At 38.5% G+C, this 15,327-nt stretch overlaps 1 protein-coding gene across 7 annotated transcripts in view; it reads left to right on the top strand.

The window, feature by feature from the left end:
- Positions 1-14,573, top strand: part of RAPGEF6 (Rap guanine nucleotide exchange factor 6) — a 192,975-nt gene extending 178,402 nt beyond the window's left edge. For 5 of the 7 annotated variants that reach the window (XM_047729923.1, XM_047729924.1, XM_047729926.1 and 2 more), the window contains 5 exons: positions 1,141-1,272; positions 6,696-6,924; positions 8,808-9,310; positions 11,358-11,672; positions 12,364-14,573. In XM_047729923.1, the coding sequence (XP_047585879.1) occupies positions 1,141-1,272; positions 6,696-6,924; positions 8,808-9,310; positions 11,358-11,672; positions 12,364-12,389 (1,205 nt within the window). In that variant the 3' untranslated portion in view covers positions 12,390-14,573. Of the gene's footprint in view, positions 1-1,140; positions 1,273-3,889; positions 4,864-6,695; positions 6,925-8,807; positions 9,311-11,357; positions 11,673-12,363 lie in introns of those variants that run through there. The other 2 variants (XM_047729928.1, XM_047729930.1) reach the window with 2 other exon arrangements.
- The last annotated feature ends 754 nt before the right edge of the window (positions 14,574-15,327 follow it).

The following is a 15,327-nucleotide window of genomic DNA, read 5'->3' as shown; positions in this document are numbered from 1 at the left end:
AGGTAGTTATTACTTGTTCCACGTAGCCCTTTTCTCTGCTTGTTGTACTGTGGCTGTTATTTATATGATAAATACATTTATATTAAAATAGCATGTAAGGGTGTCTGGGTGGCTCAGTGGGTTCAAGCCTCTGCCTTCAGCTCAGGTCATGATCCCGGGGTCCTGGGATTGAGTCCTGCATTGGGCTCTCTGCTCAGCAGGGAGCCCGCTTCTCCGTCTCTCTCTGCCTGCCTCTCTGCCTACTTGTGATCTCCATCTGTCAAATAAATAAATAAAATCTTAAAAAAAAAATTAAAATAGCATGTAATTCAGAGTAGTGTTAGTATACTGTGATTTAAAGAACTTCAGTGTGAAAAGGCCGCTTGGTATTATGACAAAGGCCCAGCAAAGATGGGCTCACTTTACTGATTAAAAGAGTGTCAGTAGTTCTTGGACATTTCCTAAAGAAGATAAATACAGAAGTGTCAATATGGTGAAACCATGGCTAAGTTTGACCCACGCTAAACCGGACCAGTTGTTAGACAAGTGTGGAGATAGAACTTTGCTGCTTGTTTCCGAGGGGGTTCCATAATACTATTTTTCCATAAATTCATGATTGTTTCTATTGTCTACTTTTCTCCTGTAGTGTGAATTTAGCACTCTTGAAAAGGGCTGGACTGGCATCCCTGCACACCTATGCCCCCACAGCACAGCTGCACCACAGGTAGTGATAGGGCCAACATCCCCACACTGCCCTGGTTGCGTGCCTCGCCCTCCCTGGAGAGGCCATCTCTAGAGGGGAGAGAAGAGTTTGAATCCGTTCCTTCTCTGTTAAGTCTTCCCACAAAACAAGTGTGTCTTTTGTGGGGGCTGGGACACTATACTCAGACCATTAACTCGATTTCCCTGACACCACAGCACAAACAACAAAGAACTGTTATTATCTGGTTGGTGCTGACTAGCTGAATTGGAACAAACAACCTAGAGATGAGAATCTCTGTATGCCATCAGCTGGTCATTTAGTCCTGTTCACCATTTAGACATTTCAGTTGCCTGCACTAGCCATTGTGTGTCATTGCTTCAGTTATGTAGTACTTTAAGCCACTACAGATATTTTAATTGTGAAGTGATGGTTATTTGCTTCTTGGGTTTTATTTTTAGATACAAATTTACCTCAGAAAGTTTTAGGAACTGAAGAAATAAGTGGTAAGAAACATCCAGAAGATACTATCTCTGTAGCATCCTCTTTACATTCTAGTCCTCCTGCATCTCCTCAAGGTTCCCCTCGCAAAGGTAAGACATAACAGTGTAAGCTCATCCTTATTACACCAAACAACACTTGGTGGTACATGATTTGTTTTTCAGTCTGTAGTGATAATGGAAAGTGGAGAAACATGTAACTTCTAATACTTTTTGGACTTTCATGTTTTAAACTGAACTATTGAGATGCTTTCCAGGTAATTGTTCATCATATCACCAGGACTCTTGTATTCTCAGTATGGCTCTTTGTCAGTGGACAAGCATAGATAAGAATGAAGGCAGAAGTCACAGTTGTTTCATTCTGTGCATTCTTGATATTGTATACAAATTTCCAATTAAATGTTTCTGTGGAGTATTTTTAAAAAAGAATTTCTATAAGAAACTGGTCTTAACCAACTACAAAATTGAGGGAAAGAAACATTTAGGTTGATACATTCCTTTTTTTAATAATGGAGTATTATTATGTTTACTTATCAGGATTTAAAATAACCTATATACCCCTATGGATTTTATATCCTATGTAGGACCTCTTGAAGTAAAATACCTGAAATCTGTCTTGCTTATTGACCTATGTTTTCATAGTTCAGTGTGAAGCCTTTTTTTTTTTTTTTTGTCTTGACTAGCCCTGGGTAGTGTGCATGCAAATGCCATTTCATGGTAACTGCACATGTAGCATTTAAAGGGTGTGCATATTTCTTACATTGGCCCATCCACAGTTTTTGTTAGCCTGGTAAAAACAAAACAAAACAAGAAAAACTCCTTAGTTCTGGCCTCATCTTCACAGATGTAAAAAAAAAAAATTAATCTGTTTAATCACAGTACAGGAGGGCACATGGGGTTGAGGAAGACAACCTTATGAATTCGAGCAGGAAGGAGAAGCTTCCAGAGTTTTCCTTAGCTCCCATGTTCTAAGTTTCATCTCAGTTTTGAGGGTTCCTTTTTATTAGCTGCCACATTTTGGCAGTTATGTGGTAAGGGATGTTAGACCTGAGTTTGAATTTTGACTCTCTTCCCCACTATAGCCATGTAATTAAGCCCAACTATAAGGTTGGGTTTCCTGTCCATAAGATGGAACAAAGACCAGCTCTTTTAGAGGCCTCATACGAAGTTAAAAGAAATAATACTTAGAAAACCTGATAGATGATAAGTGTTTAGTAAATTGAGATGTGTTGTCTTTTAAAACCTTGCTGCCACCCTAGGGTAAAATAGCTTCATTGCTAACCTGCCCTACCTACCCTTTGACATAGCTGAGACTAGCTAGAATTTTCATTCAGATTTTTACTAAGAAAAGAGTAGTAGAATTAAATAGGAATAGAAGCAGTGCATATTAACAGTGTGATTATATAACAGGTTTCTGACCTTGTGGTATGTAGTTCATATATGATTTTGTGAAACATGCATATACTGTTTCATTTCTTTACTGTCTGCATGGTCCTATCTGAAGTGCCCCTTACCAGATCTCACAGAGGGGGATGCTATCACACACATGGTCCTGATAACATGGCTGCATGCTCTTAGCACTCTTTCAAGAACAATCTACACCCTCCACACTTTTTGGAGGCTTTTCAGAGGTCCCATCACAGACAATTCTTTAACCAGAAAACTAGTTGAATTAAATACAGTGTTCTTGCCTGCATGTGACTTGTGGGAAGACGAATTTCCCCATTGCCCTCATTCCCAAAAGAAAATCCACTCTCACCACTAGAATCGAGAAGTCTTTTGCCATTTTGACTTTCATCATGTGGTCAACAATTGACCTTGACATTCATAGCTTTAGGAGACTGTCATAAACATGTTTAAGATCCATAGAAACCTGAAGAAATTATTTTCTTTAAAACTGTTTTTTACTGTTCTTACATATGTTCTATCAAAACCTCTCCAGTTATTGTATTTCCTTTTATTTCCATAGACATGATTTTGCCAGTAATCTGTAATTGAACAAAAACATTATTAAACTAGGAGTACATTATTAGGTTCTTGCTAAACTTTGGAATTCCTAGTTCTTGGTTCTTGCTAAACTTTGGAATTAGTTCTTTTCCTAACATTAAATAGGAAACAAGCCTATCTTCATGTTTTTCATAAGGGGAATTTAAACAAGAACTTTTTTTTTAGTAAGTAAGAACTTTTAAAAATATGAGACATCAGGTAGCTTTATGGAAGGCTGTGCTAATGGAAGGCAACCTTTCCACTTCGGAGATAAACAGGATCAGAAATTGTGCTTTGTAAATATTTACCCTGTATTTACTATTTTTGTGTCCTGTCTGGTTTTAACCAAGCTTTTTCTTAGTAGAATCTGCCTGAAAATTCTAGACATAGTTACTTGTGAGAAGTAATTCTGGTTAGTTCATACTCTTTGTCATATTTTTCTTTATGACAAGTTTTGCTTACTTTGAACAATATTTTATTACCAGCTTGTTCTGATTAAGGTAATTTTTCTCCTGCGTTGTGTCTTGCAATGACTTCAGTGTTTATGCTGTATAGTAGACTCTCTGTGTTTTAAAAAATATGTTACTAGATTTCAGTTTTTCCAATATTGTCAAAATGTTTGAATTTTTTATAGTGAAATGTTCTATAATAGAAACCAGCCTAATTGTGATTAACTGGAAAGAATTAATTGACCATGACAGGGTTTTTGCATCTCTCCCTCCAGTTGGCAGTATCCTATCTGATCTCAGCATCCTGCTGCGCCTCTCAGGGCCTTCCTCATCCCCTCCCCGTGAGTCCAGCACCAAGATCAGTGGCCAGAACTGCCCCGGAATAGGTGGGGTTTACTTGCAAAAGAAAATCCTTCAGATTACCAGGAGCACAGCCAAAAGAACAGACAGGACCGAGAAGGCCACTGAGGAGAATAGAGACAGGACAAGTTGTGAGAACGCAGCCAAAAAAAGAATGACATCCCCGTTTAGAAGATTTAGGGAAAGAACTCTTTCAAGGGAGAGACTAGCCAACAACAAAAAAGAGGACGCAGATCACCATCAAGCTACAGAAAGCTGTGAGAAAGTGAAGGATGTTAGAAGCAACATCAAAGATGAGAAAGGGAGTGACATCTTCAATTCAAATAGCGGAGGCAACCGTAACACTTTAAACTGCTTCTATACGCGATTCAAGTCTAAAAGGAGAAAGACAATCTGACGGAGTTCCTCACTTAATTTTAGTGTTAAACTTGTTTTCATTTATTAATGTAAATGTAGCTTAAATTATTTATCAAACAAAGTTTAGGCAGAACAATTTAGTGTAAAATACGATTTATAGGCATTTCATAGTGTTAAAGGTACTCTAGCCACAAAGTCATATTTATTTAAAGTGCCTTATTTGTACATGTTATTTTACTAATGTGAGTAAAATTTATACTCTTGTTTTCTGTAGTTGGCTTTATTTCCTGCTGATAGCAACTGGGTCTGTGAATGAAATAAGTAGAGGTACTTTTTAGAAATCAGTATTTATTTTTGCATTAGAACCCCTAGTAATGATCTTATCACCACCTTTGCTTCAGAGAATTTTATTGCTCTTATTACTGCAACTACTTTAAAAGCTAAAGGAAAAAGGCAAGAAATTTTATCTTGTCCACATACACTTTTTTTTTTTAAGATTTTATTTATTTATTTGACAGAGAGAGATCACAAGTAGGCAGAGAGGCAGGTAGGGGAGAAGGCTTCCCGCCAAGCAGAGAGCCTGATGTGGGGCTCAATTCCAGGACCCTGAGATCACGACCTGAGCCAAAGGCAGTGGCTTAACCCACTGAGCCACCCAGACGCCCCCACATACACTTTTTATTTCATTTGTTTTTCATATAAATCTCTGATCAAGACAGGAAAAGGAGATCTGACATAGCAAGTGAAAAATCATTTGGAAACTTGTTGAAAATACAGTTACTGTGTCCTACTACAAACCTCATAAATTCGAATTGCCTGAAAGGGCCCAAGAATATGTATATTAATAACCTTTCCAGGTAATTCCTAGAATTGATTGTATATGAGAAACACTCATCTAACAGACAGAGGGATGTAATTCTAAAACAGTAAAGCAAGTGACTCCTCCAGGATAAAAGAGCAATGGTTTTTTTCTTTCGAGAAAGGATTTTTGTATTTTATTTGGATGGGGTTTTGGGGGGGGGGGTTGTTTTAAATTTACCAAATCCATTTTCTTGGTTCTCTTGAAAATTGACCAGTCACTTCCTAAAAAGCACTGAGAAGTGACAATGTTGAGAAGATCAAAAGCCTTGTTTATCTCAACTTGTCCTGTACCTGGTGGCCCTCTAAGCCACAGGGAAGTCACCCGTATTCTGGGTCTTCATTTTTCTCTCTGAAATAGTTACTGAAACTACTTAATATGGTTAGTGTTCAACAAGTTTTTTCTTTAATGACTTGAGTTATATGTGTATATAAAGCCTATATATAGTTTTTCTTAATGAGATTTGTCAGGATTGTCCTTAAAGGTCATGTACCTTTTGAACCTCATTTTTCCAGTAAAAAGGAAAATAATTACTTGCTTCTTTGAGACCTACTCCTTGTTGGGATTACTATGACATTTCCTTTTATTTCTAAATAAGTTTGTTTACTTTTCTAACAGTTACCAAAATAGACATTATGTACCTTTGACTGTCATGCTAACAGATTCATTTTGAGATGCTTCTGCCTCATTCCATCTCTACCCATTTATTCCAGAGAATGGAAGGGAAAATCTCTCTTGCTGAATCTGCTGTGCAGTAAACCATAGAACAATTTAAAATAGGCAGATGCTGTTATTTTTGTAACACATTTTTATAAATGTGTCAGTTCTGCTGTTTAATGCAATATTCTGTAAACCTAGTGAAGAAAAAGGAAACCGGGTATAAGATGAAATTCATAGCTAACACAATTGATTTAAAAATATGAAAAAAATTGCTTTGAACTTGGGGTAAGACTCCTTAGTTGACATAAGCAGAATATCTGGGGTAAGTATATGGAGTTTGAAAAGCAAAAATGTAACTCTCTTTTTTGAGTCTTGATTCCCCTCACCCACCCTTAAGGTGGTATTCTAGACCCGCAAATCAGGCCATGAAATACTTATGTTAATCAAAGAAGGGGGCACAGGGCTAAAAAGAAGTGGAGAAACTCAAGATGTCTGCTTTTTACTATTTTGAAATATATCTAATACCTTCTTATTTTATTAAATGCTTGTAGCTATGTGAGAGCCCAGGGCAGATACACATTTGGACTAGTTTCCTCAGTAATACTGGATTTCGACTTCGTATTTCTTGAATTTGGAGTCAGGTTGGTACAGTGTAGGTAGGTAGATGAGTGGATATGTAGGGGAATGTGTGTAAGAAATTAGCATCATTACATCTACAGAGATGGAAACTGAGATTGCTTACTCTGTCTTTTGTTGTTCTTGTTTTTCTTCAACTTCTCCCTGACCACATACCCCCTCCCTGTTTCCTTGTTTTGTAGTTTAATCACTTGTTTTCTCTCATTTAGGTTATACACTTACACCGTCAGCTAAATCTGACAACTTGTCTGACTCCAGCCATAGTGAAATTTCTTCACGATCCAGCATCGTGAGCAATTGTTCTGTTGACTCCATGTCTACAGCTCTGCAGGATGAACGATGTTCTTCACAGCCTGTGGCAGTCCCTGAATCCACTGGGCCTTTGGAAAAGACAGAACACTCCTCAGGGATAGGAGATCATACTCAGCTTGGCCCTGGGTAAATATAGCTGCCCATGTTCATACCACAAAACCTAAACCAAGTGGAAATTGCAAGCAGTGCTCCCCAACTTGCCCTTAGATGATACCCCTGTACCTGTGGGGTGGTTGCAAGGGGATCCATAAAATGAGGGTCAAGCATGTATATTCTATCTCGAATATGCAAATAAGTACTATTTTGAAAGATGAATGGGTACTCATTTTTAAGTGTGTACTGAATTTAACTCTCTGTCATGTATGTTTCAATTAGTAAGAGCTCACAGTGAATCTGCTATGGGTAGGGGGATGTGGTTCTTGTATTGTGGCTATTAAGTTAGAGAATCCTCAGACTGACTGTGTAATGGGTGGTGGTCCCAGTGCTGTATCCATTATAGATAGGATTAGGTTGGGTGGGGAGGGTACAGTCAGTCCTTGATCTGAAAGTATCATTTAGGGAGTAAGAATTACCCACTAGCAGAAGTCCAGAAAGTTTTTTTGTTTTTTGTTTTTCTTAAACTTAGCTGTAAATTTCTATTTAGAATCAGGCAGTATGGAAATCTTGGAGAAAATTCTGAGAAAGTTGATTGTAAACTGATTGTTAAATCTGGTATTTTTTATTATGAAAAAAATCAGAGTGAAGTGTTACCATATTTGTAAAGGTTTTAAACTATGATTTTCTAGACCAAGGGTCAGCCAACATCTCTGTAGAAGTTGAATACTAACTAATATCAAGACTTTGTAGGTCATGAATTCTGTGTTGTGACTGCTCAGCCCTGCCATTTTTGCTCTGAAATAGCCTAGACAATGCCGTTTGTAAGTAAGTGGGGATGCTGTGTCCCGATAAAATTTTATTTACAAAAATAGGCCAAATCTAAGGATCAGATGTGGCCTTGGGCTGTAGTTTGCCCACACCTGCTCTGTACTGTGAATGAAGGGTTCACAAGCTTTTTTTGTTGGGGAGGGACGCAGCTAGCAGGAGACAAGGAGGGTAAAGGGCCTGATCGTAAACATTTCAGGCTTTGCAGACTCCAGTTTTCTCTCTCTCAAATTCTTTGGAATGTTTTTGTTTTGTATAAACTCCTTTTAAAAAAAAAAAAAAAAAAAAAGATTTTACTTATTTGAGAGAGAGAGACAGTGAGAAGAGAGCATGAGAGAGGAGAAGGTCAGAGAGAGAGGCAGATTCCCTGTGGAGGTAGAAGCCCCTTGCAGACTCTATCCCGGGACTCCGGGATCATGACCTAAGCCGAAGGTAGCCACCCAACCAACTGAGCCACCCAGGCACCCATGTTTAAACTCTTTAAAATGTAAAATACCATGCTTTGCTCCAGACAATACATGCCCTTGCTCCAAAACATGCCATTGGCTGAATTTGGCTCCTGAGCCCTAATCTGGGGACACGTGCTGTAAATAATAGTATACATTTTACAGTTCTTGGTTGGAGAAGTTACTCTGTACTTGGCACTGTATTAGGCTAACCTCAAAGTTAACATTGAAAAACCAAACATGGTTGAGAACATATAGTTGAGAATTCTTTATTCTGTATCCATGTAGAGAGTCTAGCATTATGTTGACCAAGAATGAAAATGTATACTTAATGTTACTCATTTCAAACCTCATTTTTCATTTTCATTTAAAATCAATTCAAGAAAAATTTCTGAGGTAACTTTGCTAATAAGTATTTGAGTTTCTCCCAAGTATGTTTCTGGGTAAGTATGAATACTAATGGGTATAGAGATTAAGTGATGATTGATTACAGTGTCATTTTTTTTTTTCACAAGATTATTTTGGCATTGAACACTTATGATGCATGTTCGGTAGTCTTTTGTAGGCAGTAATACTTGGATTGGACAGAAGAAGTTTTTTCCAGTAAGCCAGTAAATTAATGGTGTATCCCCGATTTTTTAGGTGGGCGCTGTCAAAACCATCTCTTGTCAAGAGTTTAGCTGTCTCCTCTTCTATGAGTAATGAAGAGATTTCCCATGAGCACGTCATTTTAGAAGCAGCAGATAGTGGTCGTGGAAGTTGGACTTCCTGTTCAAGCAGTTCCCATGACAACTTCCAAAGCCTTCCAAACCCAAAAGGCTGGGATTTTTTAAACGCTTATCGACATACCCATTTGGATGGCCCCATTGCTGAAGTTGAACTACCTGACTGTGAGCCCTATTCCTGCCCTAAAGGCTGCTCTAGAACTTGTGGTCAGTGTAAAAGAAACCTAGAGACTAATCAGATGAGACAGAGTTGGGCCTCCTCCAGTTCTCTGTCTGATACATATGAACCAAACTATGGAACAGTTAAACGGAGAGTGTTGGAGAGCATCGCACCTGAGTCCTCTGAAGGCTTGGACCCCAAGGATGGCACTGATCCAGTTTATAAAACTGTTACTTCAAGTACAGAAAAGGGCCTGATTGGTAAGTTCTGTATTCTTTGTCATCTGTGGCATTTAGAGATTAAGTGGCAAAAAGTGGCATTGGGATATCTTGGCCCAAAATTTTACCCCTGGAAATACTACTTCTCACTCCAGGCTCTCTTCCTGCCTTCTATAAACAAATTATTTTCAAAAAGTTGACAATTTCTCAAGGGTTTTGGGGCAGGTATTCAAGTCTATTAAAATCAGAGGGCTGATATGAAGGTAATTAATTAAGCTGGCAGTTTCATTTGTGTTTTGTTTTTGAGATTTGTGGTTTCATTGAGGAAAGATTGTATTACTGTGCAACCCTGACAAAGGGATTATTCTCTTTGTCACCTTATACATTGTTTGGACCACAATTGATGTAATACATGGTAGAAACTTTAAATCTGATATTATTCTTTAAGTAATAAAAGTGGGGAAAATTGTGATAAGGAAGTCGAAAATACTTTTCGATTACCCTCCTGGCACACATCATGGCTAGGCCAGCTCCTGTTGTGGGTTCCATTCTGACCACACCGCTTTTTTGTTGTATGTGTTCATTTAGTATTTAGCCATCAAATACATTTTTTCATTTATTCATTGAATTATGTAAATATTTAGATATAATAGCCCCTGCTTTTCTATTTATATGGAATAACTATACTTTGAATCAGCTGTGTAACATATTAATGAAATTAGTTTAAATTACTAAAAATGTGAAAGATGTGCTGATGTTTATAGCACATGTGTAGTACATTTTTACTTGTCAGATTGCATTATAGATTGGGGTTTTTAGCGTGTTGATTTTTTTCCAAGCATTTTCTGTTAAATTTTTCTGGGTAACTGCTATATGGATAGCTAAACATGATTGTACAAGGATATAAAATGAATCTCCTGTCCATTTAGGAAACTAGATTTTTAAAAATCTTTTATTGCATTTCTAGATAACTCTGGGCTTAAATTCTTCATTCTTGTCTTACTGGTTTTGCTGACTTCACCCCTTCCCTCCCTGCCCCATCCTCTTGGGTGGGAATGGAAATCCTTGAAGAACTTGATACTACATGCAGATTTTGCTGTTACAGTTGTAGAAATTTTATTATGAACAAACCTGATTGTCTCTAAAAGAGCAGTTAATGTTAGAATTATCAATGGTCTTTCTTAATTTATTCTGCCTACATGTAGGTAGTGTTTGTGTTTAAAAGTTACATCAGCAAGGCCGTCAGAGTGGTTTGTCCCTTAGGTCCTGTGAATTGGTCTTAATAAAATGGAACTTCCTCTTTCTTTAACCTATTTCTGAAGTTTTTTGAAACTTTGCCTTTGTCCCATGGTCTGCAAACTTAGGGAAAAGGTTTTTAAGTTACATTTTTTTAAAGTCACAGTTATTTTGAATGTGCACTGAAAATCACAGAAACTTAAGATGGATTTCCTAAAATTATGGCTTTTTTTTCTTTTTTTTTTTTCCCCCCCACTTAGTCACAAATCAGAAGTTAGCAGTAAGATCCTTGAAGGAATTAGGTCCTCTGTACCTGGGAAGTTTAAGTTGTTGATACACCAGGACTGACAGGTTGTCTCCACAGGAGTACTGTAAAACGGTGGTTCATGTCTCAGGACAGGGTGGGCAGCCCTGAAATAGAGGGTCCAGACGTCATTTCTGCAAAAATCCTCCCTGTCAGCAGAGCATAGGTGTTCAGGTTAAACTGCTGAATGGTTCTGACTGTGTCATCCCCAGGGCTGGTGTCCCTGAAGAGCCAGGCAGCTGTCTCTGAATTTGGGGCGGGGGTGGGGGTGCTCCACTGAAGAGAAGGGCTTGTCACCACATCACTTCTTTCAACTCTCTGTCACTCTGGTTTTGTTTATAAGACCTAATGTGATCTATGTGTTTGAAAACAGGTTTAAATATTAAGTTTTAATCATTATGTTTTTAATCTGCTCTCTCTATATTCAAATATATTCATTTAGTCTATTTTTGAGTTCTGTTTTGTCACTGTAATAAGTTTCAGTATTTTTTTTTCCTTTTATTTCTTAGATTTTTCATTAACGTTTCCATTGCTTGTTTTTCATGCCAGTGTACTGTGTCACCTCACCCAAGAAGGAGGATAGGTATAGGGAGCCACCTCCCACTCCTCCAGGATACATGGGGATTTCTTTAGCGGACCTAAAGGAAGGACCCTGCCTACACCTAAAACCTCCAGATTATAGTGTGGCAGTGCAGAGGTCAAAGATGATGCATGACAGCCTCTCTAGACTGCCACCAGCCTCTCTCGGTAGCAGCCCCGTGGCCTGTGTTCCGTCGAAGATTGTAACTCAGCCTCAGAGGCAGATTTTGCAGCCGTCCCATCCTAAGCTAGCAGATGTGACTGATGCAGATAGCGAAGCAGATGGTATGTTGACAGACTACCTTAATGGGTCTCAAATAAATTGCTGAATACGTGAATTGATCTTTACTCTGTTATTTCATATAGTCATTAATGTTTACTTCTAACTGCTGTAGCAATCTCTGTTTAAAAAAAAGAAAGAAAGAAAGAAATCCCTCAATGTGGTGGTGTATTTTTTGAATGGAGTAATCTGCATGTTTCTGTGTGCCCAGTACCCTTCTTCCTGCTCAGATAGGGTCTTCTTAAATCTGACCAGAAGTGGCTCAGTCTGATACGATCATTTTGAGAGGAGGCACTTGACCTTAGTAGGGCTGCATCTCACATTAATGCATGAAAACTGGAAAGTGCCTCATTACCTGAAGTTGTGCTGTTGGTGTAGTTCCTCTTAACAGCAGAACTCTTGACTGACTGTAGCTGGGGCAGCATCTTGCAAAATGATCTGCTTTATTAAAATAAATGAAATTTTATCCCTTCAAGAAGTAGAGTAATAAAGTGATGAAGCAGTTAGGGCAGTGCTGTCTGTCAGCCCACAGTGCGAGCAGCACTCATGTCATTGTAATAAAATCTGGGCCTTGATGGGATATTTGAGAGGATTTCTTGGTTGAAAGTGACTAGTTCTCTAAACAGGTGGCTAGATTGTATGTTGATCGTCATTACTATGCCTCATCTACCACTTAATGGTGTCTTTTATTTTCAGAAAATGAACAGGTCTCAGCAGTGTAGCCTTTGGAGGACCCATTGGAAGTGTACCAGAAGCCGTCGAGGAAGGAGTGGGCAGAACCACCTCATGATTCCGCAGGCCATTGTTGCCAACGAACAGCTTGCTGCTGCTGCTAACCCAGAGGTCTCGTTCCCTGTACTCTGAGCGATGACCTAGCTCTGAATCATGCTTCCTTTTATTGAATCCTTGCAGATGCAGTTTCCTCAGCTACGGATGTTGTGCCTGGAAACCAGTTTTTACTTTGCATACCAGACCTGCCTTGGGACCACAGTTACTAGAACAGATGCAAACTTGGGAGTCCTCCCTATGTATATCAGTATACATTTTTCTTAAACCAAATTATTTTTAAGATAGTAGTTTAGTATTATTTCCAAGCCATAGCTTGGGTTAACGGACAAATTTAAAATGTCTGCCATTACCAAGGATATTCTTGTGCATTTGAAAAGTAACTTATTATTTGAAGTTTTGTGGTTTTCTTCGTTTTGGGGAGCTGTCATTAGCAGATGTTTAGGTTTGAGGTCATAAAACTGTCTGGTCTGATCAAACTGAAGTCATCTTTACCGGATGATATGCTTAATCTAGACAGATGAACTTGATCTGTAACTCCAGTGCAATGTAGGGTCTCCATTTGAGTGGGATAGGAAGCCCTTTGTGGTTGAGGTGTTTGGAAGATACTGCCCTCGGCTGATTTAGAAGGCCAGCTGAAGCTGCCACAGGGTTTCTTCTCAGTCCTTTGGGACAGGGAGGCTCTGACTGGGGGGGTAGCCACCCTCATCTCCAAAGAATGAAATTTTTTCTCAAAAGAAAATGTATACCAATCCCTTCTGAAGTGAAAGTTATGCTGTATCTAACTAAAAGTATAAATCCATTAAGTAGAGAATGGGTTCAGTAGAGTTCTACAAAATCCAAAACAAAAATTTTTGACTGCTCAAATGTGGAGTTCTTTCCAAAGGAAATGTAATCATTGGTCTGTAACCATGGAGATGAATTCAGCTGCGTATATGTTCTGCAGCCGCCCCTGCACCCCATCTCAGCGTGAGGCTGTGTTCAACCCTGACCAATGCTGCAGCCCCCAGCTGCCGGCAAGAAAGTTCATGAGCACACCGAGGTGATAAGTGGTTGAAAATTTTAGGGGGGACGAAGGAGCTAGAATTGTGGGAATGATTCTCTTACTGTACTCAGTTTAGCCCTTGAGAGGAAAGAGATACATATTTTTAATAGCCTATTGGGCATGGCGCTCCTAAGTATTAAAATTTCAGTGACTATTTACTGGATGATCTAGACTTTCCACATTTTTACTAATTAAATACAGTGTTTTCTATATCTTGAGTTTAAATTTTATCATTTGTTTTTTAATGTAAATGTGAGAGCTTAATAAACTTCTGTTATGACTACCAAAAAAAGAAAAAACAAGAAAAAGGAAAAAAAGCCAAAGCCATTTGTGTGCACTACCCAGATTAACATGGAGCCAAAATGGGTTTACTTCTGAGTAGTCGTCCATATGTGAATTTATAGGATTTAGCTCGTTTGTGATTTCCTTAAGAGTTCTCATTTTTCCCTAGCTATCTCTTCCCTCTCTCATTTTCTCGCAGTCCCCTTCAGTTTTTGTTTGTTTGTTTGTTTTTTTAAATAGTAGGCTCCACGCCTGCATGGGGCTTGAACTTGTGACCCTGGGATAAAGAGTCACGTGCTCTACCGACTGAGCCAGCTAGGGGCACACCCTACCCCCCCCATCCCCTTCATTTTTGAAATCATAATTCATTTCCCAAGTGGTCAATGGGAGTAGTCTATGTTTTCCTTCAAAATGACTGTCTCTTCATTTTAGGAAAAATAGCCTATCTGAAAAATTCCTTTGGGCACGAAAACCCCATGAATTTGAAACTTTATTAAAGCCTTAAAAATCCACCTGCCAAGTATGTTAGAAAGAGGCTAATTGACTCTGTAGCTTTCTTGTTCCATTGACATGGAAAGTGGCCTGGATCAAAAATCCTGGTTTGAAAGTCATACTGTCGTGATTTAACCTAAGAACACTGGTCCTCTGATCACAGAAAATGTCCCTTCATTGATTTACGTAATAGTGTTTTCATGTCCAGGGTAAAACAAAAGAAAACGAAACATACTTCTGTTATAGTTCTCTTTGTGTCAAGTTTGGTTATATATTCTTATTATTTTATATCCATTACCCCCCCCTCCAAAATGTGCTGTTTGCACATTATCTGTTTGCAGGTGTTTGAAATCAATCGGGAGCCTTACCTGTCTTCATCCTTAATGGTGTTGAGAATATCTTGCACAGAGAGAGGCTGTAATTTTGACTGCACCTTGTGGCTGCCTTTGTTTTCATCTAGCTCCACCTGTGAGTGTTGGGGTCAGCCGATCACAGTGATCAGGAACTAAAGCCAAATGCATTGTATTTTGATCTGCGTGTATCCCCTAAAAACTCATGGCGTTGTGATTTTTATATTTTAATTCTAATTTAGGATACATTTCTGCCTTCTCTTAGTTACATGACTAGAACAAGGGAAGCCTTAACCTGTATTTGCTCCAATTCTAAAGCCCCATTTTTGTTTTTGTTTTTATTTTATAAATTTTTAACTTTAATGAAGACAAAAGTGCCCTCACCTCCCCTCAGCTCCAAATCTGTCAGGACTTCCTGAAGCAGTAAATCCATGGGGCAAAGTTTTGCCAATTAAGTTTCAACAGAACCATTTGTTCAGAATGAAGATTTGGTCAATTAGTAAATCTGCTATATAACTTCCCTAAAGATTTATTTTAAGTAGTAGATTCTTCCTCCAAATGATTACTTTGAATCTGATCTTTGGAGAGGATAATAAGGCTTATTAACTGGTTTCTCGTGAGGGTGTAAGTCATACTGTGGTCATTGGTATAACCTGAGCATCTCCCAGGCTGGAAGTGTGGCAGTAATCATGAGGATTTACGAGA

The sequence above is a fragment of the Lutra lutra genome, chromosome 5, assembly GCF_902655055.1.
Source record: "Lutra lutra chromosome 5, mLutLut1.2, whole genome shotgun sequence".
NCBI lineage: Eukaryota > Metazoa > Chordata > Mammalia > Carnivora > Mustelidae > Lutra > Lutra lutra.
Note: the sequence above shows the minus strand (reverse complement) of the source record. Positions and strands in the feature narration are given on the sequence as shown.